At 39.7% G+C, this 26379-nt stretch overlaps 1 protein-coding gene across 1 annotated transcript in view; it reads right to left on the bottom strand.

Annotated features, from left to right (window-relative positions):
• The window catches only part of ABCC4 (ATP binding cassette subfamily C member 4 (PEL blood group)), a 206568-nt gene that overhangs the window by 158627 nt on the left and 21562 nt on the right, over window positions 1–26379 (bottom strand). The window contains exons 2-7 of the mRNA XM_074962631.1: window positions 22335–22445; window positions 17007–17127; window positions 15952–16176; window positions 10887–10976; window positions 9065–9228; window positions 3409–3534 (exon numbers count right to left, since the gene is read on the bottom strand). Coding sequence (XP_074818732.1) covers window positions 3409–3534; window positions 9065–9228; window positions 10887–10976; window positions 15952–16176; window positions 17007–17127; window positions 22335–22445 — 837 coding nt within the window. The remainder of the gene's footprint in view (window positions 1–3408; window positions 3535–9064; window positions 9229–10886; window positions 10977–15951; window positions 16177–17006; window positions 17128–22334; window positions 22446–26379) is intronic.

Raw genomic sequence — 26379 nt, forward strand, 5'->3', positions numbered from 1 at the left:
TTGTTAAAAATAATGTACTCAAGAATGATTGCTAAAACAGTATTGCATTTGGCAAATAGTAATAAAATAAAACAATAACACAGGAGCTTCTAAATAGGGCCTAGAATAATATTTAAATGCAAGGTTCTTCACCAACAGCTATAGGAAAGGAAAGCTCTAAATAAGACTACTTTTTTTTCCAAAGGAGGAAGAGCAAAATGAAGTGCTTTCTTGTATCTAATTTAATCAGGATACAAAGCATCACTTTGAGAAACTGATGTAATTCTGAAAAAAATATACGAGTTCAGCTATGGAATGCTGGTCCAAATGAATTTGTGTAGCTAGTTGGTTGCCATTTCCTCTGGCTGAATCACAGGCCCTGCAATGTTCCCTGTTCTTGTTCCAGATCCTTCACTGGATTTGGGCCCTATTCCTAAAACTGCTGATCTAGTTCCTGACAGCTGTGATCCACAGCTGTGACCTCTGTGCCAGCTATTCTCCCAACCATTACACTACCAACCCGGTGCTGGGTGGACTGATTCCGTTCACAGGAATACAAGGCTGTTCACCTAATTCATCTCCCCACAGTGATCTGAGGGTTGCTGGAGCATATGTTTTCCAAACTAAAATTTATATTCAAAATCTTCAATTTCCACTTATAAATTAGTCATTCAATATGGAGGTTGAGAGAGCACTGACAGAAATGCAGGGAGAGACACAGAAGCTGCAGCAAGCAGGAAGTCTGCTTCTCCCACCTCAAACAGCAACAGGCAGAGGCTCCTGAATGAAAAGGTTTACAGATACCAAACAGTTAGGGAAACAGTGGGATCGCAGCCCAGAGATCCAGCCCCAGACTGGTTAAACTACAGAATGCCACCCTTGAGAAAGGTTTCAGAGTAGCAGCCGTGTTAGTCTGTATCCGCAAAAAGAAAAGGAGGACTTGTGGCACCTTAGAGACTAACAAATTTATTTGAGCATAAGCTTTTGTGAGCTACAGCTCACTTCATCGGATTCATTCAGTGGAAAATACAGTGGGGAGATTTATATACATAGAGAACATGAAACAATGGGTGTTACCATACACATTGTAAAGAGAGTGATCAGGTAAGGTGAGCTATTACCAGCAGGAGAGCGGGGGGCGGGGTGGGGGGAGGAACCTTTTGTAGTGATAATTAAGGTGGGCCATTTCCAGCAGTTGACAAGAAGGTCTGAGGAACAGCGGGGGGCCGGGGGGGGGGGAATAAACATGGGGAAATAGTTTTACTTTCTGTAATGACCCATCCACTCCCAGTCTTTATTCAAGCCTAAATTAATTGTATCCAGTTTGCAAATTAATTCCAATTCAGCAGTCTCTCATTGGAGTCTGTTTTTGAAGTTTTTTTGTTGAAGAATTGCCACTTTTAGGTCTGTAATCGAGTGATCAAAGAGATTGAAGTGTTCTCCGACTGGTTTTTGAATGTTATAATTCTTGATGTCTGATTTGCGTCCATTTATTCTTTTACGTAGAGACTGTCCAGTTTAGCCAATGTACATGGCAGAGGGGCATTGATGGCACATGATGGCATACATCACATTGGTAGATGTACAGATGAAAGAGCCTCTGATAGTGTGGCTGAATTGATTAGGCCCTATGATGGTGTCCCCTGAATAGATATGTGGACACAGTTGGCAACGGGCTTTGTTGCAAGGTTAGGTTCCTGGGTTAGTGGTTCTGTTGTGTGGTGTGTGGTTGCTGGTGAGTATTTGCTTCAGGTTGGGGGGCTGTCTGTAAGCAGGGACTGGCCTGTCTCCCAAGATGTGTGAGAGTGTTGGGTCGTCCTTCAGGATAGGTTGTAGATCCTTGATGATGCGTTGTAGAGGTTTTAGTTGGGGGCTGAAGGTGACGGCTAGTGGCGTTCTGTTATTTTCTTTGTTAGGCCTGTCCTGTAGTAGGTGACTTCTGGGTACTCTTCTGGCTCTGTCAATCTGTTTCTTCACTTCAGCAGGTGGGTATTGTAGTTGTAAGAACGCTTGATAGAGAGCTTGTAGGTGTTTGTCTCTGTCTGAGAGGTTGGAGCAAATGCGGTTGTATCGTAGAGCTTGGTAATAGACAATGGATCGTGTGGTGTGTCCTGGATGAAAGCTGGAGGCATGTAGGTAGGCATAGTGGTCAGTAGATTTCCGGTATAGGGTGGTGTTTATGTGACCATCGCTTATTAGCACCGTAGTGTCCAGGAAGTGGATCTCTTGTGTGGACTGGTCCAGGCAGAGGTTGATGGTGGAAATTGTTGAAATCCTGGTGGAATTCCTCAAGGGCGTCTTTTCCATGGGTCCAGATGATGAAGATGTCGTCAGTGTAGTGCAAGTAGAATAGGGGCATTAGGGGATGAGAGCTGAGGAAGCGTTGTTCTAAGTCAGCCATAAAAATGTTGGCATACTGTGGGGCCATGCGGGTACCCATAGCAGTGCCGCTGATTTGAAGGTATACATTGTCCCCAAATCTGACATAGTTATGGGTGAGGACAAAGTGACAAAGTTCAGCCACCAGGTTTGCCGTGACATTATTGGGGATACTGTTCCTGACGGCTTGTAGTCCATCTTTGTGTGGAATGTTGGTGGAGAGGGCTTCTACATCCATAGTGGCTAGGATGGTGTTTTCAGGAAGATCACTGATAGATTGTAGTTTCCTCAGGAAGTCAGTGGTGTCTCAAAGATAGCTGGGAGTGCTGGTAGCGTAGGGCCTGAGGAGGGAGTCTACACAGCCAGACAATCCTGCTGTCAGGGTGCCAATGCCTGAGATGATGGGGCGCCCAGGATTTCCAGGTTTATGGATCTTGGGTAGCAGATAGAATACCCCTGGTCGGGGTTCCAGGGGTGTGTCCGTGCGGATTTGTTCTTGTGCTTTTTCAGGGAGTTTCTTGAGCAAATGGTGTAGTTTCTTTTGGTAACCCTCAGTGGGATCAAAGGCTAATGGCTTGGTGCAGCAACAGGCCTGCCACCTGATGGCTACACTTCAGATGGACACAAAAGGAGTCTAACTATAACCTCTGTAGGATTCTAGATTTATAGCTAAGGTGAGAAACGAAATCCCATGCTATTCCCCAGAGAAAAATATTTTGCAGGTTAAAGTCAGGAGAGCCAGTAAGCCGGATTGCAAGGATGAAACTCTTTATCAATAGAGGACGTCTGATTAATAGGCAATAAACCAAATGTGAAAACAAGAAAAATGGTGATTCTGTATTCACACTTACAAGAAACCAAACTAATAAATATCAAAGAATTTTTTTCTGCCCTCAAGACAAACTCATATTGTCACCCCTTATGCAGAGGTGAAGAAAAAAACTACAAAGCTATACAGGGATTCTAGGAAATTTCTGGATTTCAAATCCAAAAACTTAAATGAATTTAGATCAAATACCATGGCATAAATTTCAGTGAAACACGGATTACCTTCTTATACTGCTAACTAATTCTGAAAATGATTTTTCCCAGGCATACATCTTTATTATCCTCATACCAGCTATGACTTCATTCATTGTCCTAATCCTGACATCTGTAAAGGCTGCAGTTCTGCTCCTGTAATTAAAAGAAAAGTTCTCAGATTCACAACAAAAGTGACTGTTCAATCTGTACTGTTACACTTATACAGTAAACTTTGACATGCAGTAAAAACCTGGGTTTTGTGTTCTCATCTATGCAATTTCCAATGAATAGCCTAGCATTTGTCTACACCAGGAGTACAGAGCACTGCATGTACCCATATATACAGACACTGTGATTATATGCCCTATTTTTAAAAAAGAAAATGTATTTTTGCATGGTTAAGAATAACTGAAATATATTTTGGCCAGAGTAAGAATATTTGCCAATAAAAATGACAACCTGATAAATAAAATGCCTCTCATCAAGTGTAATATACAATATAATAGAGATTTTCCAAACATATTTAAAAGACAAGATAAAAAAAAAGGGAAGGAAAAATACTGGACATTCAAGAAGTAAATAATCTGAGTTGAAAATGCCAAAATATAAACATTTCTCCAAGACAGCAACTGCTTTTTCTGCCAACACAAAGTGGGGAAAGAGGCTCTTCTGAAGAGGTCAATGAATGGGATTGACCTGATCTTGGTTACTTCTGTGGCTAATTCTGCCTGAAGCACAGCATAACTCACGATATGGAGCATTAAAAGTAATTAGTTATAATTAGGCCTGGTGAGAAAATTTTCATCAAGATTAAATTCTTTTGACAAATGAAGGGGAAAAAAATGTGAACTCTTGTTTTCTGACCAGCTTAAAATATAATAATAGTCTGTATCCAGAGCTATTGATACCTCACACGCAGGTCGTATAAACTCAGTTAACAACTACCAAAACCAGCAGTTTCTTCGAGAAGCAGTAGGACAATATGAGAGGGAAAGCAGACCACCTCTAATACTACAGGAAAGGACAGTGGGTATCTATTATACTGAAAGCAAGAATTGTAAGGAAGAAATTTTCTTGTAAATACATATATTTCCAGACTTTACAACTTAAAATCACCAGGGATATTTCCAAAAATAACATAAAAAATTGGTACAAAAGTGAAAGGAAGTGATAACAGGAAACAATGAGAAACAGTCACTATTTGTTGATAACTGTATAAAATATGACAGCAGGATTTGTTGTTTAGGTTGCATTAAGCATATCTATTCTAACCCCATATTTCCTGTTGCTTATAACCAGGGATTCTAGACATCCATTTGCCATGGAAAAACATGGAATTTGCATTTTTACAGAGAACCTTTAGTTTTTACATTTTGTGAATAAAAACCTATGTAGTAGAACCCCATTTATCCGAGCCTCCATTATCCAGCTCTCCGGATTAACCGAACCAGGACTGACAGCCCGAGCCCCAGGCGATGGGACTCCCGCTGTCAGTCCCAGGCAGCGTGGCTCAGGCTTCAGCTGAAGTTGCAGCCCTGCTACCCAGGGCTGAGGCTCTCCGGATTATCCAAATTATTGATTATCTGATCTAGCCCCAGTCCCAATTAGACTAGATAAAAGGGGTTCCTCTGTATCAATAAAATATTGTGTTCAACTGATACCTATATATATTGTGGCTAGGGAAACTATGGTACAGTGTTTTATTTTAATTGTGGAAAAACACAGACTTTTTTTTTTTAATCAGAGAATTTTGGTTTCGTTTTTCTTGTTATCACGGAAAATTAGGATCTCTTCTTATAACTAAGGTCCGAGTTTATCATGGCAAACAAACTTAAAAAAAACACAGCTTCTTAAATGGTAAAAAGTCACCATTTCAACTGGGGAAAAATTAACACATTTTTGCATATGTATGAAATGGTTCCTTATTTTTAAAGTATTCTAAAACCATATTGAATTCATTCATGTAGAAAAGAAAACACAGTAAACATAAAATATTAATAAATTCTTATTTATAGTAGGGTTTATTTTGACACATCATGTGCTAAAATTTTCCACTGTTGCTACTACCAGCACAGCTCCACTAACAGCAGGAACGTTTGGAGCACTCGTGTAGACAAGGCACTAGCACATCAGGGCTAGACAGCACATTCTATATCGGTTCTCCAACCATTGCTACTACTGTTGGAATTGGAGAGAAATTTCAGAGAAAATAGGTTTGTGTATGCATAGCCAAAGAAGCCGTCCTACAAAGCATTTTTCTTTCATATAAAAGTTGTGTTTAGAGATGACAGGATATCTGTAAAACCATGTCACTTAGGAATACAGCACATGATGTATCAAAATAAACCCTACTATAACTTTTAGAAGCATTTATCAATATTTTATGTTTACTATGTTTTCCAAATGTAAACAAGGTTTGCTAGTAGAACACAGGAAGACAATATAGTATCAGTTACTCTTGTTTCATGTCAGGAAGATTAATAATAAAAAATAATCCTTTTTATGGTTTTTAAACTCTCCCAGTGAGGGTACATATACACAGCCAAAGTAGTGAGTCTCAGAGCCTGGGTCAAGAGACTCGGGCTCGCGGGGCTTGCACTACCGCACTAAACACAGATGTGTAGACATTGCAGCTCAGACTCTGAAGTCTAGGGAGGAGGGTAAGCTTCAGAACCTGAGTTCCAGACCTACACACAACTTAAAAGCTCTGTCCAAACAGCTATTTTTAGTGTGGTAGCATGAGCCCAGTGAGCCTGAGATTGTTAACCTGGGCTCAGAGGCTCAGAGGACACAAAGTTAAGTTTCCTATGGTAATAGTCCTCAATGGGTGCGTCTTCAACTGTTCCAGTGAAAATTGGTTTTTATTTGGATGAGTTATTACCCCTTGCAAAGTCATATTTGCACATGCACACTGGAGGCCAGATTCTCACTAGTGTAAATCAGAGTAGCTCATGGACTTCCATGGAGCTATGACAATTTATACCAACAGAAGACCTGGCCTCAGATTTTAAACAGAACAGATGCACATGTTAGTTGTGCTACGCATGCACTCACACCAAATTTAGGTGTGAAAAGGAAATATACCAAAGGTTTCCTATAGACTTCCTAAACTATGCATGAGAGGGTCCCTCGTATAGTCCTCATAAAGTGCTTACACTCAAAGTCAATGGCAAAACTCCCACTGGCTTTAATGGTAGCGGCCACAGTGCATGAGATAGCGCACAAGAGTCGTGCCTAGCCCAATAGTGGAATTAATCTTTTCTAACTTTTTCTCTTTTAAATCACATAAAATATTACATTTTTTAAGTACATTTAAAGAGAATGCTACCATTACATAGTTAAGTCCTGAAAAAGTCTGGAAATTATAATGCTAAAGATTGCTCACACAATCTGAAGGTTGCTCCGAAGCGTATATTTACAATACAGTCTTCAATTTCATGATCACAAACTGTTTCTCAAATAATGCGGTATAATACATACATTTTGTATAAATGTTTATGTGCGGCTAACAGTAGTACCATATAATACAGTGTCCCAGAGACCACAAAGGTCATTTATATGACAAGTACACCAGTTAGTCTTATTCAAGACATTACAGAATAAGGGTCCCATTCTGAAAAATAGGCATTGAAGTCAATGGTACTATTTGCATGAGCCAAGTTACTAACATGCATAGATATTTGCAAGACTGGGGCAGAAGTATAAAATGCTGCATAATAATGAAAGTTAGCTTCTCATGCAGAGCCCACCTAAACTTGTAGCAGTGGCTCCAATCCTGCAATTAGCTCCATGCAGGTGGACCCCTCTGCCCAGGTAGAGCCCCAGTCACTTCAATGCCCACATATAGCTCATTGCAGGATTGAAATCTACTTCAGCTTCATTCCCTGAACTGCAAATAAAGAAAGACTTACGCATATGTGTGCAGATAAGTATCTTCCTCATCAACATATTCCTTCCCCTGTGCTGAGCCTAAGCAAGGATCTGCTGCTGGTTGAAAAACATTGAATATTACATGGCCACTGACTAATTATTACAATACATAACTTAGAGAAGATAATTTCTCACCTCGTTGTGTGACCTTGGGCAAGTCACTTAATCTCTCTGTGCCTCAGTTTTCCCATCTGTAAAATGGGGATAATAATGCTTACCACCTTGAAAAAGCACATTGAGCTCTATGGATGAAATGCACTATGCAAGTGCTAAGTATTATAATGACTGTTAATATAAAAAAGCCTAAGTCAATAAAGCTAAACTGGATCATTACAAGAATGAAAACAGTGCAAGTGTATAGACTGAAAAAGTTATTAAAACATGGTACATGTATGTATAACTAAAGTTGTGGGGAAAAAACTGTATTCATAGATTCATAGATACTAAGGTCAGAAGGCACCATTATGATCATCTAGTCTGACCTCCTGCACAACGCAGGCCACAGAATTTCACCCACCCACTCCTGCGAAAAACCTCTCACCTATTATTTTATTATTTGAGAAATAGTAAGCGACCATGTAATTGAAGACTGTATCATAGTGAACATGCACAAGGAACAGCGTTCTATGGGTAACTCAAATTTGGTAATTTCCAGACTTTTGAGTGCTCAGCCATGCAATAGCAATGCCAGTTTGACTATTTTCACAATATTCTACCTTCAACCAATCTTAAAACAAATTAAAACGTCAGTACCTAGCCATATAGTTTTTATTATATAAAGACAAAGTAGGAAACTATTCACACTATAACAGGTTATGGCACAAAGAAGAGCCAGGCCAAGCTCACAGACATCCACTCTTTACTCAAATTAAAGAGCTTTAATAACATTCTCAGACAAAGCTACCAAATGCTTCATTAAAACAGAATATGTTTGTAAAATAAGTTATTAATTTAACACATTACTAGAACTTTGCCATTATAAAAGTTTGAAAGTTAGGAAATCAGACTACTGTAGTTTAAAAAAAACTATCAGACTTTTCACAATATGTGATTTTGGGGGGGGGGAGGGGGGGAGCTGGTGGGGTGGGGAGAGCCATAAGGTCTGAATCCTGGTTAGAAAGCTACTGCAGAGCCACTATACATAAAAACTCTTCCTGTTACAAATCTTGCACCACTACTGAAGTCCTCAGGAGCCCATTGCCATCCCACCCCCACCCCATTGTTTCCTCACACCCTCTCCCCACTTTCAAGACCCTGAATCACAGGTACCATTCTTACAAATGAGGAGCCTTGCATAGGAATCTTTTTAGAGCTTCTGACTGCAACATCTTCATCATCCTCAGAGGTCAAACCTTGTGAAAAACCAAGGCACTCTCTTTTTCATGTTGCAAGGAATAACAGTATTGTCCACAACAATCCCAGTCCCTAAATGTCCATGCAGCAAGATATCAAGGTCAAGATTTTTCAAAATATTAGACTTCCAAGTCCATATGTAGGCAAGCAAATAAGCAACCTGATTTTCAAAAGGATTTGGCACCTAAGCAGGTCCCAGTGACTTTAACGGGATTTGCTGGATGCTCAGCACTTTTGCAAATCACATCTCTTATTTTAGGTGCTACTTTTTGAAAATATTGGCAAACAATTGGAAATTGAATGAAGGGCCTTGCCCATGGCAGTTTTGACATCAGGCTAACCAAGCACATGTACTTTCAAAACCTGCACAGATAATGTGCACCACAAAAGTTTACCTTACCTTAGTGAAGAAAACAACCTCCCAATACAGGTTTGTAAAGGAAGTAGAATAATCAGAATTGCCATTCCTGCAAGGCATGATGGGCCTATTTCAATCCAGAGAAGAACAGTTACTGCTATAGCTTGAAGTGGTCCAGCCCATAAAAAGTGTAAGAAAATTGTTACCTGCACAATTAGTTAAGATATAAAAACAGCTTTTAGCATTAATTGAAAAGACAAAAATACAAACAATAAAACCCTTATCAGCAGGGAAATTTTATATATAAATATATATAATATTAAATTTTAAAATATAAATTTTTGCATGCTTTGTGCTTCTGGTAGACAGTCTGAAAAATAAGCCTGTAGAAAGATTATGGTATGCAGGCGGGGGCGGGGGGAGGGGGGGGAGAGAGATTGATTCACAGCACAGTTATTGAGAGAGAACTAAATAATGGTTTTAAAAATCAGTATCCTCAGATAGTTAGAGTGCAGGCATTTGCATAAATGGGAAAACTGTACAATTATGCATCAGTAACTTTAGAGTATCCTGTATTCCAGGACAATTCCATGAGTATAACATGTGTCCTGTCATTTTCTTGCTTCATTTACAAAACTTATAATTGTCTGCCAAAACAGTTCAGCTATTTCTGAGAACAAGGTTCGGGAAAAATATGTTTTGCCCATGTTAAAAATTCCACCAGCCTTTTCTTTGAGAAGATCTAGCATTCCTTTTCTTTTGGAGCAAGGACTTGAAATGTGGCAAGGAGTGGCCATTGTATCAGAAATGTGCCTTTTGCCATCTCCAGGAAAATCCACCCAAATTTGCTCAAGTAATAAACCCTTGAAAAAAAATCACAGTTCACACACGCTGAACAGAGACTTGTTAGAGTTTAAGGTCTAAATCTCTGAAGAGTCTATCCTCACTGAACATGCTCCAGCCTCCCACGGGTCCTAGTGCTGAACATATTGCAAACGGGCCATCACCACAGAGCCTATAAGGAAATCAATAATCTGTATTCAGGGCAAAGTTTGAATAGTAAACACAAAATAAGGCCTAGGGCCACAGCTGAATGATGAGGATAAAACAAAATACTGACTGCCTGTTCATTCAGTGAGTTCCATCCTTCCTATGCACTGAAACTGATAGGGGTTGTGGAAAATATAGTATGTGCTAATATAATCAGAGATTGTAAGGCATTTCCTAACTTTTGAATGCTTGACTTTGCAACTTTAATAATGTTCTTTTAATGTAGTTTTTTGTGGGGGTATTTTTTAAACATTTTGTTTAAATTTAAAATATTCTAGTAAAACACACACAACATTAGGGTGCTGCCTATTAATTCAACAGCAACACTGCCTTCGGATATCAGTTCAGCCCAGGATACCTTATTATAAAGCATGGAAGTGTTTCCCAGTTTTTACAGTAATCCTGGTTGAATTGCAGCTTAAAAGCTAAAATGAAGAGTTTTAAATGTGTTTCAGTTCACTCAGCACAACCTTTTAAAAACTAAAACCAAAAGCATCTCAAATAATTCAGTCAATTGCAGAGTTGCCTTTAATACACTTACATACACCAGCACTACGCCGGGTTTATAAACACAGCAAAAATATCTATACACAAAAAGAAAACAGATCTTTTCCCAATTTCAAGAAGCTATTGCTATTAATATGTTTGGTAAAACCACCTTTAAAAATCAATACTAAATTATGAGCCTAAGTTGTCACTTTAACAATGATTGTAAAGTAAAACTTCATATGCCTCACCCCTCAAATATTGCAGCTTGGACCCATCGCTCATCTCCTTACCAGAATTGTCTAAGAAGACCAATAATAAGTCTTACCTGATCAAATTTGTTCACATCGTTTGATAAAAGATTTACTATTTGACCTATGGTAGTTTTTCTCAAAGCTGTGTTACTGAGACGAAGTGCCTGAAATAGAAAAAAAAAAATCAAGCATTCTTAAATTATTTTAAATTAACTACCACATTGTATGATATCAGAATAGATGCATCGTCTCTTCTAAAGCCTAGATGTACTACTGACAAATCTGGCATCAGAGCTATGAATTATGAGGTATTTTTAAGATGAAGACACATGAGAATTCTTGGAACTGCAGTTTAAAGGCCTTAGTTAAAACATGGGCTGGTGATTAAGATTTGGCTCTGAAGTAGAAAACACATATAGAATAATATATTGGGGGGAGGAAGCAGAATTGATATTAAAAATCTATTTCCCTCTGCATTTCCAGAAGAAACTCAAAACATGAAACTAATATGGCAAAATATTAAACCTGAACCAAAACCCCCCACATGCATCCCTCCGTCAAGAACACTTGAGCAAAACTAGACTGGAAATCTCTATCCTGAAGACTCAATTTGACCAGCTGACGCTTTGCCCCAATCTTCCAATGATAAGAATAGAGAACACTGCAAATACCAAAATACGGGTACTGTAAATATGAAGATGCAGGGGGAAAAATGCCAAGACTTTTAATGATGCCCACTGTATACTTGAAATATATCTTTAAGAGGCAGATCAAATAGTTATTGGAGTTGTTATTTATATTGCATCACTACTGAAAATATTGCCGGTGCTTTCCAAATAGTCTCTTCTCCAAAGAGCTTGCAACTGAAAGCCCTCCTGATCCTGCAAAGACATAAGCATGTGCTCAACTTCCAGCAAAGTAGTCTCACTGATTTCAGGATCTGGGCCTAAATAGGAAAGACAGACAAACCACCATTCAACCAGTAAAATGTCTGAAGTGGTCTTAGGTACAAGTCTTATTAGTTATGTTTGTCTGTTACGTTCCACCAACTCTCCCTCCTTTTTCTAGGCACCCCAGCTAACCTGCTTCACTAGTGCAGCCCCAACTTGCCCACCCTAGAAAGATGCAGGCTGATATCCTCTGAGAAAGCAATCAGCCAGACATTTCCCATATTAATAGGTTAGTTTCTAAAGGCTACCTAGGGCTTGGAGAAGGTGTACACAAGAGCACACCTACAGCACACCTGCTGCTCACTCTATCATTCTCTGCCACTGGTATGGGTGGGGGAGAACCCTCCCTGTAGTCACTGGCAGCTCTTGCAGCTTAACTGCTCTCAAATTAGCATGTTTGTCATAAAAGAAATCTCAGAGAAACTTTTACATTTTCCCGACAAAAAGAACCAGCCTAGACCTAAGTCTAGAGAAGTAGCAATGTCAAACACCAAGCAATGGCCTTAAGCTTGTAACCAGGTTCCATCAAAAAACCCTATTTTAGCTCTCTCCCAATCCACTAAAATACTGACTGGGAATGTTGGTTTGGCATGAAAATTGCCAAATTTACTCTAAAGGCAAAAGAGAATTTCTCGAGGGATTGAAGAAAATTTACCAAGGTGGGGTTTTTTTTGTTTTTTGGTTTGGTTTTTTTTGAGTTACAGATTATTAAACTCATCATTAAAAGAAACTCTGATTTGAAATTTTTCTATTTGTCAAATGTTTATCTCTTTCTAGCACAAAAAACAGATTGGTTAATGTCCCTTTGAATTTTCCATATAGTTACAGATCCTTGTAAACACGTGGTTGGGCTATATTTGGGCTGGGGTGGCGGGAATTAGGTTGGAATTACATAAAATCATTAATGATTGTTATGGAGAAGTTAAGGTGAATCCTATTCCCACTGCTGTCTTCTTCTGAAATGCTGCCTTCTTTCAGATATGAGCTCATTGGTCCTTTGTCCATTTCCTTCCCCCTGTTACAGGCAGTTCTACTCTCCTCCCAACCAGAAATACCATCTAAATAATACTGACATCAATCCCTGGATTAGGATTTGTTTTAGAATCAGGTTAACTAATTCTGGTCTCCCTTCTTAGATCTTTGTTCTCTCCCTGTTCCAAACTGTTGGTTGCAAGTATAGAAAGATAGAGAGATATCACGGAGGAAAGGACCAGTTTGTTTCCACTGAAGGGACCGTTGTCATGTTTTAGAGTAATTAGCCCACCCTGTCCCAACCAACAAATCACTGGTCACACAACTTTAGCTGTTTTGTTCTTTTTATTTCTGCCAAACTGAAGAGAATCCTTAGAAAATGAAGCCAATTATTTTTAAGAGAAGCAATGCATCGATGATCTTTGGGTTACAGTATCGGACTGAGAATTAGTCATGAGACACATTCTCGTCCCATCTTTACAACCGACTTCCTGAGTGCAGCATCTTATTACTAATACTTTTTAGTATACACAAAACATCTTTTTGGAGTTTTAACAACACAAATAGACAATGATTTGTTCTACAGATAAAATTAGTTTTCTATCACTTCAGATGAAGGGAAAGGGAGTACAAAAATTTAAGTAACTAGCATTTGAACTTCAGTACTAGGAATCTGTCATTTACTATGGTTAACAAAACCAGCACACATAATGACACACAGCCACCACTGACAGAAACTTAGCATAACAGGTGTATATTTATGACAGATATTAATGAATGCCAAAAAAAAGTATAGGGGAAATTAGCATTCAGCTTTTCTTTTAAAACTGTATATCAAGGATTTATAAAAGGTATGACCTATCCACACACCTCAAATGAGGATAACTGATTGCCAAGTTTATTGGTGTTCTACCATTACCTCAACCTTTACCCTGGGGAGCAAAGATTTATGAGATGAAAGAAGATTAATATTCAATTTAATCATGCCTAGAAGTAAAGTACACAATGTGAACATTTTGCCTTTCCAAGCTTTCAGCCCTCGAAGTGAATTATCCACACTGAAACAAACAACACTTGCTATACAAATATTTCATGAATTTCAAGCAACGTGTGTTATGATAATCAGTATAGTAAATTAATTCCTTAGAGATATGTTTATGTACAAGAAAGTAGTGTGCCATGTTAGAACTGAGTTCCCAGAGGATAATTTCCAAGGTATCAGAAGAGGGAGGAGGATAAATATGTGCATAAAAAACAATTCACCAGTCCAATGGCCTGAGACATTATTCCCTACTTTTTTCTCTCTTACTTTACTATAAATTATGGAGTCCAAAGATGAGGATGGAGAGAGGAGTAATCTAAATGTTAACTTTAAGTGGGGGAATTACATGTTTTAGAACAGAGGACGGGTTGGGTTTTTCCCCCTCTTAAAAAGAAAGATTGATTAAAATTCAATCTGAATGTAATCTAAATATCTAATCCCTGCCTAAACTTCATTTCTGAGGCAAGGGTGAGGAGGGCACTGCTCCAAAAATTTGGAAGGCAGGTAATTTAAGTCCATCAGAGCCCCTAACTATATAGATAGTACATTCTCCCCTCTGCCACCTCCTCTATGGTTCCTACATGCAGGGCTGATAAGAGGTGGAGAAAAGAAGGGACTGTTGTACTGGGACCCTGAGGTCAGGGGGCCCCTCAAAGTGTTTTGTGTAAACAAAGTGAAATGGGAGGGAAGGCAGTGAACATGATGCACTGGGGCCCCAAAATTTCTCGACATGGGAGGTAAAAGTAGAGAGAAGCATGGCGGCTTGAAGGCTACCACCAACCACAAAGAAGCTACCGACAGCTAGTAAGGCTATGGCTTCTCAAGAGCCACACTGGCAATGGACGAAAGCAGCTTTTCATCCTGTGAGCTGCCCAGCTACTTTCCCTGCCTGCTCTGGCCTGGTAGTCGCTACTTCTGCTTCTGTTCCACTGATCACCTGACTCCTCTCCCTAGATGGTGATTGCCACATGTTGATCAGCACATGTAGGTGAAAAAAATGCAGACACAGGGGTAGAATTAACTGACAGGCCACAACTTTAGTAACTTAACGATGGAGAGGAGTGCTATCTGCCTACCCCGCTCACATACCAAGCACTTAATTGGGTCCAGTAGAGAATCACAGGACTCTCACTATAATCAATAACTCAGGGCAAACCCTCTTCAGCCTAAACCCTAGGACTCAACTCATTCCTGACTCCTCTCACCCTCCCCTCCACATGGGAGATAAAGGGTACTAAGGGTGAATTCAGTCTGCAAAGACTTCAGGTCTCCCCTTCTTACAGCAACAGGTTCACTAGCCACATCCCAGGTCTCATTTACCTCTAGGACCTGGCCCTTTGAGCCTTTATTCACACTGGACACCAGGCTCATGTTGCAATGGACTAATATTTCTGTATTCGTCCTAGTTAAATTCCCATCCTATTCTTACTCCTTTTAACCTGAAATGTGTGAAAAACCCTCTGGGCCTGCCAAGAAAAAAAATCCTTCCGGATCCCAGGAACTGGTCATCAGTCAGCCCCACAGCATCCTGGAAAGACTGCTCAAAATACCTCAACTGCAGGGAGGGAAGGTGGGGCAGCAATACTGCACCTAGGGAGGCTTTAATTTGAGAGGAGGGAGCTGTGAGAGCCAATCAGCTCCCCTAAAGCCCTTCCTGGTTGGTCAAAGGGAGGCAGAGAAGCCCCTCCCCCAAGCACAATCCCACATGCACTTTGAGACATAAGGAGGGGCTTGGCTCCAGCCTGTCTGGACATGAGCTCTCCTGTTCCAGGAGTTGGCTATTCCCCTACTTGTTTGACCAAACTTCCTCCCTGCTGAGACAGGAAGGCAGCGGGCGGCGGCGGGGCATTCTCTTCCAATGCATCTCTAGAGTGGAGGAGAATGATCACACAACAGTCAACAGCTCCCTTTCCCCCACATCCTCTGGACCTCAGAAAATAACCTACAACATTATATAGGCATCCATGTACTGTTGAGTTCAGTATAAAAAAATCAATACATATATATATGCTAGCCCTGATTTTCATTAATATAGACTTATACCCTGTTCCTTCAAATGCCATGACTTCAGAACTATTACAAGAGTGAAAAATAATTCAAATACTTAATTTTAAACTAATTATTAGAAGAGTTAACTTATATACACATACATTTGAAAAATGAAAGGTTGCTTACCTTCCGATAAATCATGTGACACACCGCTACTCTCAACTTCATGCCAGCCCGTTGTACATGATAAAAGTATAAGTGGTGTGTTATGGCTAAAATCAATGTACATACAGACAAAGCAGCTGCATAGCCGTAGGCAAAATTCAAAGCAGCAGTATCAAGGGGATCAAAACTTTCAAAATAATTAATAATTTTTCCCAAAAAGACTGGTTGAATTACTTTGAGTGTTTCCTAAAAGAAAGAAGGGCGGGGGGAGGGAGACAAATAGAAATAATGTATTCTGTAGTTTTTTATCCAGGTTTCTTCCAAGGCAAGTAAGAACTTTCTGGCACACCCTTCTTCCTATTATTATTATAATAAAACCCAGGCCAGTTTTTATTGCCATATAACCCAGAAGAAATGGACTTCTATATTAACACATGTATTTTAATAGTATTAAAATTAAAATATTTTAAACTTTTCAAAAGTTGTTTAAGCCACCAATAAAATCTTTCATGTTATCATAATGAGTTACATAAATACAGATCTCCTTTAATTTCTGAAGATCACATGGTACTTTTTTGTGACATAGTTACATTTAGCAAAAAGATTTTTTTATGCTTCATCCCATGAACCTATGGATACTGTAATGTACAGACCAGCAGCAGATATGAGTTCAGAAACAACTCCTGAACAGGTGGGGCTGGCACTATCACAGAGAAAATGTGCTTTCAGTTATACCAGTGTAATCCCACTGTTATGCAATTGTAACTGAACGGAGAATCCAACCCAGTGTTTTCAACTTCTAGTAGTCAGAGTGTGGCCCTATTGTATTTTTCTGAGAGCAAGAGAGAGAGAGAGAGAGAGATGGTTAAGGAGAGACATTCTAGTCTCTGAAAAACAAAAAGTACAGAGTTTGTAGCTGCTACTATCTGGCAGAAAGAAATTATAAATGGGGAAAGAGTTGGGTCCCAGAATTAAATCACCAGTATTCATCACAAATGCCTATTGGACAAGATTTACATTGCTATTGGGTAAAAGGATATTCAAAGATACATTGTATTGTATTTTCCATCTCTCACCTCGATCAATGTGAACAATCCTAAAGCTAAATAGGATTTCCAATAACAAAGTATGATTGCTTTTGTTAAATGTGGCGTTCTTGCTTCTTCTTTAGCTTTTTGCACCTCTTTATCCCAGTACCTAGAAAATAAAGTAAAATGAGACTGGCAGACAAGAAAAGTCTAACTTAAAAATCAACAGAAACAGAACATAATTTGCTAAAGTTGTAAAACAGAGAGTTTGGTCTATAGTAGGATTGCCAAATTATCTGGTCAGTCACTCCACTTCTGGCACAACCATATACTTTCTCTTTAAGAACCTGACACCAAAATAATCTTTTTTTAAAATTTTATTTTATTTATTTATTTCTGCTGGCTCATGAAAGCCTGTGGTTAGCATTACAGGCTCATTTTGTTCCTCTGTGCTCAAGAACACACTGATAATATCAACAAACCTTGGACTAGCTGCTGATTTATAGAGACATACAACAAAGGTAGAACTAGCTAGTCACAGTCCTTGGTTTGTTCTTAGCCTGGATCAGACTGAGCCAGCTACCGAAGTTAAGGGCCAAGTCACAATAAGCCTTCCTGGCACTGGCCTGCACTGAGGCAGTGTGGAGATGCTCCACCTCAGCAAAATCCCTCTTGGAGCTCCAAGAAGAACAGAGGAGTGTGCACATCCACAGTTCATTAGGTTGTGAAGCACGCTCTCTTATCTTCACCTGGTTATGTACTTAGGTGAAGGGGAAGTGAAATTTTTTTATTATTATTATTTCCATTATCATATTGCCTCGGAGCCCCAATCATGAACCATGACGCGATTGTGCTAGGTGCTGTACAACACAGAACAAAAAGACAAGCTCGTCAGTTCAGGGACTACAATCTAAATAGACAAGACAGACTCAAGGTGGAGGAAGGAGGACAACACACAAGCAGAGAGAACAATGTGATGGTGGCAAACATCATGGTGTGGACTGCACCACCTGTGGTGCCCAGGCTTCCCAGCAAGTGCTCCTTCCTTAGGCAGGGACTATGACTGTGCTTGACCTTTGCATTGTGGCAGGGCTGGGCACCTGCACATGAGCAAGGCACAATCTGTTCAAATCCGAATCAAAAGACAGTAGGAACACAAGTGATCATTCTGTTCATATAATGTGTTCAAGAATACAAAAGCGCCACTCTACAATTGTTAAAGCACAGGATTTTCACATAAAGTGCCTCCCTCATTTCTGGAGGTCAAGTGCATTCTGCTGTGCACCAAGACCTTGTTGGTCCAAGAACTGCGAATACACCAATGTCTCAAACCTGTTAAAAGATGGCATGCTAACTTTGGGCATGCGGAATAGCCACCAGAAAGATATTATCTTGATTACTGAGATATTTTCTCTTATCGTCGGGGGGGGGGGGGGGGGGGAGTGGAAATAGGGTAAAATGACAGACTCCACAGTGCAGTTTGTTGGATTTTGTGAAGTTTCTATAAGCCTTAGTCTTGCAGTACTGAAGGCTGCTTGCTTAAGTAAAGTAGAATCAGAGGTTAAAATAGGGAAAGAACAAGTTAAAAATTACTTAGACAAGTTAGGTATCTTCAAGTCACTAGGGCCTGATGAAATACATCCTAGAATACGCAAGAAGCTGATTGAGGAGATATCTGTGCCACTAGCGATTATCTTCGAAATGTCATGGAAGAGAGATTCTAGAAGACTGGAAAAGGGTGAATATAGTGCCCATCTATGAAAAGGGAAATAAGGACAACCTGGGGAATTACAGACCAGTCAGATTAATTTCAGTACCCGGAAAGATAATAGAGCAAATAATTAAGCAATCACCTACAAGATAATAAAGAGATAAGTAACAGTCAGCATGGATTTGTCAAGAATAAATCATGTCAAACCAACTCAATAGCTTTCTCTGACAGGGTAACAAGCCCTGTGGATGGTGGGAAGAGGTAGATGGGTATATTTTGACTTTAGTAAGGCTTTTCAGATGGTTTTACATGACCTTCTCATAAACAAACTAAGGAAATACAACCTAGATGGAGCTACTATAAGGTGGGTGCATAACTGGCTGGAAAACCTCTTCCAGAGAGTAGTTATCATGGTTCACAGTCAAGCTGGAAGGGCATATTAAGTGGGGTCCCGCAGGGATCAGTTCTGGGTCTGGTTCTGTTCAATATCTTCATCAATGATTTAGATAATGGCAAAGAGAGTACACTTATAAAGTCTGCGGATGATACCAAGCGAGTAGGGGTTGCAAGTGCTTTGGAGGATAGGTTTAAAATTCAAAATAATCTGGACAAACTGGAGAAATGGTCTGAAGTAAATAGGATGAAATTCAATAAGGAACAATCAGTTGCACACATATATGGGAAACGATTGCCTCGGAAAGAGTCCTGCAGAAAGGGATCTGGGAGTCATAGTGGATCACAAGCTAAATATGAGTCAACAGCTTAACACTGTTTCAAAAAAAGCAAACACCATTCTGGGATGTATTAGCAGGAATGTTGTAAGCAAAACACAAGTAATTCTTTCACTCTATTCTGGGCTGATTAGGCCTCAAATGGAGTATTGTGTCCAGTTCTGGGTGCCACATTTCATGAAAAATGTGGAGAAATGGGAGAAAGTCCAGAGAAGAGCAACAAAAATGATTTAAAAACTAGAAAACATGATTTATCAGGGAAGACTGAAAAAATTGGGTTTGTTTAGTCTGGAGAAGAGAAGACTAAGGAGGGACATGACAACCGTTTTCAAGCACATAAAAGGCTGTTACAAGGAGGAAGGAGAAAAATTGTTCTCCTTCACCTCTGAGAATAGAACAAAAAGCAATGGGCTTAAATTGTAGCAAGTGCGGTTTAGATTGGACATTAGCAGAAACTTCCTGTCAGGGTGGTTAAGCACTGGAATAAATTGGCTAGGGAGGTTGTGGAATCTCCATCACTGGAGATTTGTAATGCAGGTTAGACAAACACCTGTCCAGAATGCTCAAGATAATACTTAGTCCTGCCATGAGTGCAGGGCACTGAACTAGATGACCTCTCGAGGTCCCTTCCAGTCCAACGATTCTGTGATTCTGTGATTTACGAATGATTCTCCTTGTGTGTTGTCAAGTAGAATAGAAAGTGAAAATGCACACATAGACCCATAGATTCTGCTAAATATGCTATTATGTCTATGCAAGCATTTTTCCTGAACACATGGGAAGGAAGTGCAATTATTGCAAGAGTCACTGGAAAGACTTCACCCTCCTTTACAGTGTAAGCCCTGAACTCTTCAAGGCACGTCAGTGGATTTTCACTTTGATTATAATGAGAACACGCTCAAATTGATATTCACCTCCACCATAATTAGGTTCTACTATGCTAATATTCTTGGAATTCTGCAATGATCTGCTGAATAGATCTTAAATGCTGCATTCCACAGGAATTATCAATTTAACCTACTACTTCTGCTCTAGCTAACTCAGGATCAAAGAAGTTGTTGCTACTCCTTGCTCCTTCTCCTCTACAGAGAAGTTCCTGCTCCCAATCTAGTTAAGAGTGACAATTAGACCTTTCAGAAGGTTCTGTCCACCTCCTCCATAGCTGCCTCACCTCATGTAACAGCACGAAGTTAAGAGGCCATGCCACCACTCCTCTGGTAGAGAGGAGAGTATCTTTCAGTAGGAAAGCCCTCTGCAGATATATTGAAACACTACTTGTTTCAAGTTACTATGTAATAAAAACCTCTCTCCTATAACAGAGGTACTGATGAGGTTCCTGTAGGAGTCAAGAAAGAAAATTACTTGCATAAACAGTTATTCTCTTAAAACATGTTATAATAAAGATACACTCTTGGTACATGATCCTGGCACATATCTGGAATGGACTCGCTTAACATTTAAGCCTGCCTTGAAAAAGGATATTTATACCTACGCTTGGAAGGATTAGATTTTTATCAGTAAATGTCAGTAGACAATCGATTTCACCCTACACACACAAGCCAACAAAACAACATTTCCATTGATAACAGAAATTTACAGATAGGCAGAGTAAGAAAAATGCTGTTTGAAAACTTAGAAGTTTGATTTAGGCATAGTTACTTTGTAAACTTACACATGTGATGTTGATAATTTGTGTTTTAACAACTATAAAGCTTAAACTTTTAAAATCTCAGTCTGTCATTAAATAATTCTTGTCTGACCCCTCCTATTGTCTGATCCTCCCATAACTTCCCACAGCTGTGAAAAATTACAATCAATAAAAACGGAAAAAGTTTAAAACCCATAATTTTGCATGACTTTTATTTTTATCAATTTAAATTTTCGAAGTGTTTAAAAACAAACATTAACATTAACTGTCAAGTTATAAAAAAATCAAGTTCTGCCAACCCTACTCATACCACTGGACCTATACCAGTACAAAAAATCCTAGTGAAGATAAGCCCTTAGATGTCCTGTGCAGCTAAACCCTCTCTATCAATCAGTGGCATATTTCACCTTTACTAAGGGAATGTTTTTGCCCCTACTAATTCAGTTTGTTCTGTTTTTCAAGCAAAAAGGTAGAAAGCACAGACTTGTTCCCCTGTCTCTGTAAGGAGAGAAAGTTGGATAATATATCTTTACCACAGCATAGGATTGCTTTATTAAGATATAATTACTGGAATGTCAGAGTACAGAATCTTCGATTCCAGGCATTTTGTAGAGTGCCATTCAGATGAAGTATCTCTGAAGAAAAGATAATAATGCAAATTCTTTTACAGTAACTCCTCACTTATTGTCCTAGTTACGTTCTTGAAAAATGCAACTTTAAGCGAAACGATGTTAAGCGAATCCAATTTCCACATAAGAACTAATGTAAATAGGGGTTAGGTTCCAGGGAAATTTTTTTCACCAAACAAAAGACATTATATACATACACAGTATAAGTTTTAAATAATTTTTAACAAACAATTTAATACTGTACTGACCAATGATGATTGTGAAGCTTGGTTGAGGCAAGGGCATAGCGGGGTCGGAGTGCAGGGGCTTGCCACATTCCGCCCGCCTGGCGCTCCAGCCAGGGAGCGTGGTCGGGGCGTGGGGGCTTGCCTGAACCCTGGCTGGAATGCTGGATGGGCAGAGCAGGGCAAGTCCCCGCACCCCGACTCCACTCCCCGGCAGGAGCGCCAGGCGGGCAGAATGGGGGGAGCCAAACGACGTTATAAGGGAATATTGAAAGGCTTTAAGGGAGTATGTTCTCGAATAGATCAGCTACCTAATAGTGAAACAATATTAACTGGGAGGATGTTGTTAAGTGAGGAGTTACTGTATATGTTTTCATCCCAGAGCACTCCTCTGTGAAGACGTGACTACATGAAGTGTTGATTTTTTCCTTACCATTGCAACTCCTGTCCAACCCTCTCTGACGAATCTTCAGCCAGCACTTTATACATATCATCTTCTTCAAGCTTTCGTTTGTGACCAGTAACAAATAAAGGATTCAACCACCTATTTGAATATACAATAAAAATTGTTATATTCAGTCAATGGAGCAGAAATAGTAACTTATTTATGTATTAATTTGATTTCTCAGGTACTCACAAGCCTCCACCGCCCTATTACTGTGGTAACTGAGCACTTCACAGTCTTTACCATATTTATCCTCACAACCCCTGAGAGGTAAGAAGTCGCCCTGATATTACAGATAAGGAACTGAGGCACAGAGAGACTCAGGGTATGTCTACACTGCAATTAGACACCCGTGTATGGCCTGTGTCAATGTAGAAGTTGGGGCTCGAACTGCGGCCTGAGCTCTGGGACCCTCCCACCTCACAGGGTCCTAGAACCTGGGCTCCAGCCTGAGCCCAAACATTTACACCGCAGCTAAACAGCCCCTTAGCTTGAGCCCCATGAGCCCAAATCAGCTGGCACAGGCCAGCCATGGGTGTCTAACTGAAGCTTAGATGTACCCAAGGTGACTTGTCCAAGGCTACACAAGAAGTCTGTGGCAGAGCAGTGAATTGAACCCTGGTCTCTTAAGTCCCAAGTTAGCACCCCCACCAGCTTCCTTCCTCTCCACTGTCCAGACCCTGGGTATTGTATACTCTTACCAGCATAGAAAGCAGGAAATAAAGAATATTTTGACAATCAGTCCCTTTTAAAAGGAGTGGAATTCTGGGTAAGTAGAAGAGCTTAAAATTTCCCATCAATAAAAAATGAGTCACAAAATGTATAGCAAGGAAATATATGTTAGAAATGACACTTACGAAAATAAGTCAGAAAATAAGGTAAATTTGTGTCACTATGGACACACTATTATAGTAATATTTTGGGACTAAAAAGAGATAGGAGTAATAACAATTCTTAAAATCCTTTAACAGTTTTATACAACAATTCTAGTGATATGTCCAAATAAATCATTAAATTGCGGATATGGTCCAGAATTACCCGTTAGAGAATTTTCTTTAAACTGGAATCTCTTTCATAATATTTCTCTTCCAAATGTACCAAACTCTGCAAACTATAGCATGTAAACTAGACAAACCAAAACGTAAAACACTAAGCTAGAGATTGGAATCCCACACAAATAGGAAGGAACTGTCCACTATCAGACAAAACATCTAAATCTCAAAAAACAAAAGAACCATATACTTCATTATCGTCTCCAACACAGTCTTCATGAATTCTTTGGGTAGTTAACTAAAAGGCTTGGGATAGAAATAGAACTGAGGGAATAACTGATTTTCCATTCAGTGGCAGAACTGAAAAATGCAGAAACAGAAAAAAAAAGTCCTCACTTCGGGTTGAACCCCAAACCAGAAATGTTTTCAGTTTCTCACAGAAATGAAGAAAAAAACCTGAAAAAGTTCAATTTGAGTCAAAACATTCTGCTCAACCTGAAATTAATTTAATTTTTTTGAGGGTAGGGTTGATTTAGAACTATAAACATTTTATTTTGAAAATGTAAAAAAAAAATAAAACATTTTGACTTTTTCAAAAATTTTCTTCATTTTTTTGGCCAAAACTATTTGCCAGATTTGACCCAAATTCACAAATAGTTTTGGTCAACTCAAAACTGGTGGTTGTTGTTGTTTTTTCATTCCAAAAATTTCACCCAGCTCCAGATATAAAGAAAATATTTTCTGGCACTCCCATATCGCCAAAGGCACTGCCCTGCTCAAATTCTGTTGATGTCCCATCCTGAATTATTTCTAGAGCTGTATAAAATATTTCCTCTGTCAGAAATCCAAGGAAAAGAAATAACCTTTAATTCTAAGCTCTGCCAGTTGTGGGTAACTCAGGAGACACATCTGGTTGTGAGTGAACACAGAAACCTTATTTTAATTATGTTAAGCTGGGTAAAAAAAAACATGTAACCAGACTTTTGAAAGCTGCTGAATCTTCATCAAAGAGTCAAGAGAAATCTTTGCAATGTCTCATGGAGTTATAAATATGTTACGAGAAATTATATGGGGACACATTTCACGGCTTGATATCCATTCATTAAATATATGGAAAGAAAGATGCTAACCTCAACTAAGCAGAATATGGATGCAATACTAGCCAAAAGATTTACTCTGTCTGACCTGACAAGGCTTTTCAAGTTTAAAAATGTCAGAGAAAACTGCCAGTTGGCTAGCTCACTCACAAATATAAAACTTGATAATTAAAATGTTCACATTGTAAAGTTCTAAATATAGAGTGATTATTATGGAAAGTGTTTTGCAAATACATTACAAAGTGTTCTATCTGCATTAATAGTAATAAAAGACATAGTAAAAATACAATTAGGAAGAAATGGACAGATTAACAAAGGGACGTATTTCTATTAACGAAGAGCTCAGCTCCCATTTAGACAGCAAAATAAGTGGCCAGATTTTCAAAAAGTTCAGTATATTAAAAAAGCTCTTCTGAAAATCTTGCCAGAAGTGTCACAGTGGGAGCTGTTGAGTACTGAGCACTGTAAAATATGGCCCCAATTATGGGCACTGAGTATTGATAACGTGGTCCACAATATTTAAGTGATAGCAGAGAGAGTGGGGCCATGTCTACTCTACAGAGTTAAGTGGACTTAAATAATATCGATAATCATAAGTCATTTAATGCCATCGGTTGTGCACGTCCACACAATGCTCCTTGTGTTGGTGGAACATGTCCACAGTCGTTGCTCTTACAACGACAGAGATAGCGTTGCATCGTAGGTAGCTATCCCACTGTGCAACTCGCCATCCTCTGCCACTGAAATCTCTGGGAACAGATCATGGCACATCATGGGGACGTGCTCGCCATCCCGTGATGTAGGTTTTTCCATCCCACCATTCCATGGGCTTCCTACTTCATTTTGTGCCGTTTGCCAACCATCCTTGTAAACTGTGTGCCCACCATCTCTGCCTGGCAGCATGGATCCTGATCTGCTAACCAGTCTGATGATGAGCATTATGAACACAACACAGCTGGTCCTGCAGTATTTCATGAGCAGAGATTCAAAACAGAGAGTGAATCGGTGATGCCTGCCCCGCTGTTTGCCATAGAAACAAATAATTCAAGATTGCTGCTGGCATTCAGGAACTAGCTTGCCACAGTAGACTGACGGTACTGGGCTCAGGAAACAAGCACCGAGTGGTGAGATCGTATCGTGATGCATGTATGGGATGACGAGCAGTGGCTATAGAACTGTCGGATGTGCCAATCTACCTTCCTGGAACTGTGTGTGGAGCTCTCCCCCGGAACTGTGGTGCAAGGACACCAGAATGAGAGCTGCTCTCACTGAGGAAAAGCAAGTGGCGATCTCTGTATGGAAACTGGCAACTCCAGACTGCTACCGATCAGTCACAAATCACAGTCCATCTTGGGGGTTGCCGTGACGCAAGTGTGCAGGGCCATTAATCGCCTCCTACCATGAAGGACTGTGACTCACAATAATGTGCAGAAAATAGTTGATGGCTTTGAGGCAATGGGATTCCCTAACTGCAGCAGGGCAATAGATGGAACGTATATCCCAATTTTGGCCCCCAACCACCTTGCAACAGAGTACATCAACCGAAAGGGATACTTCTCCATGATCTTGCAGGCACTGGTGGATCACCAGGGCTGAAAAACTTAGGAGTTGGGCCTGTCTTCAAGGAAATTTGTATTAATCGGAAGAAGAGACAGTTTGGTTACAAGGGCAGAGATGAGGTGATGGGAATCTTGGAAGAAAAATTCAAGAAGGAGTTTTTTTGGTCGCTCATTCACACTGCTTGAGTGTCCATCGAAGAAAGGTTTGAACAAATGAAACACCACGAAAACACCGGGGCGGGGGGGGGGGGCTTTATAAGCTGCAGGCAGACAGGAAAACACTCTTGAACAATTGTACGGACCTTCACTGGACGCTGACACATGGGGAATGTTTGAATGTTTGATAAAGACCTCTATATCAAATTGGACATGTGTCACATTTTGC

This window comes from Natator depressus, chromosome 1, assembly GCF_965152275.1.
Source record: "Natator depressus isolate rNatDep1 chromosome 1, rNatDep2.hap1, whole genome shotgun sequence".
Lineage (NCBI taxonomy): Eukaryota > Metazoa > Chordata > Testudines > Cheloniidae > Natator > Natator depressus.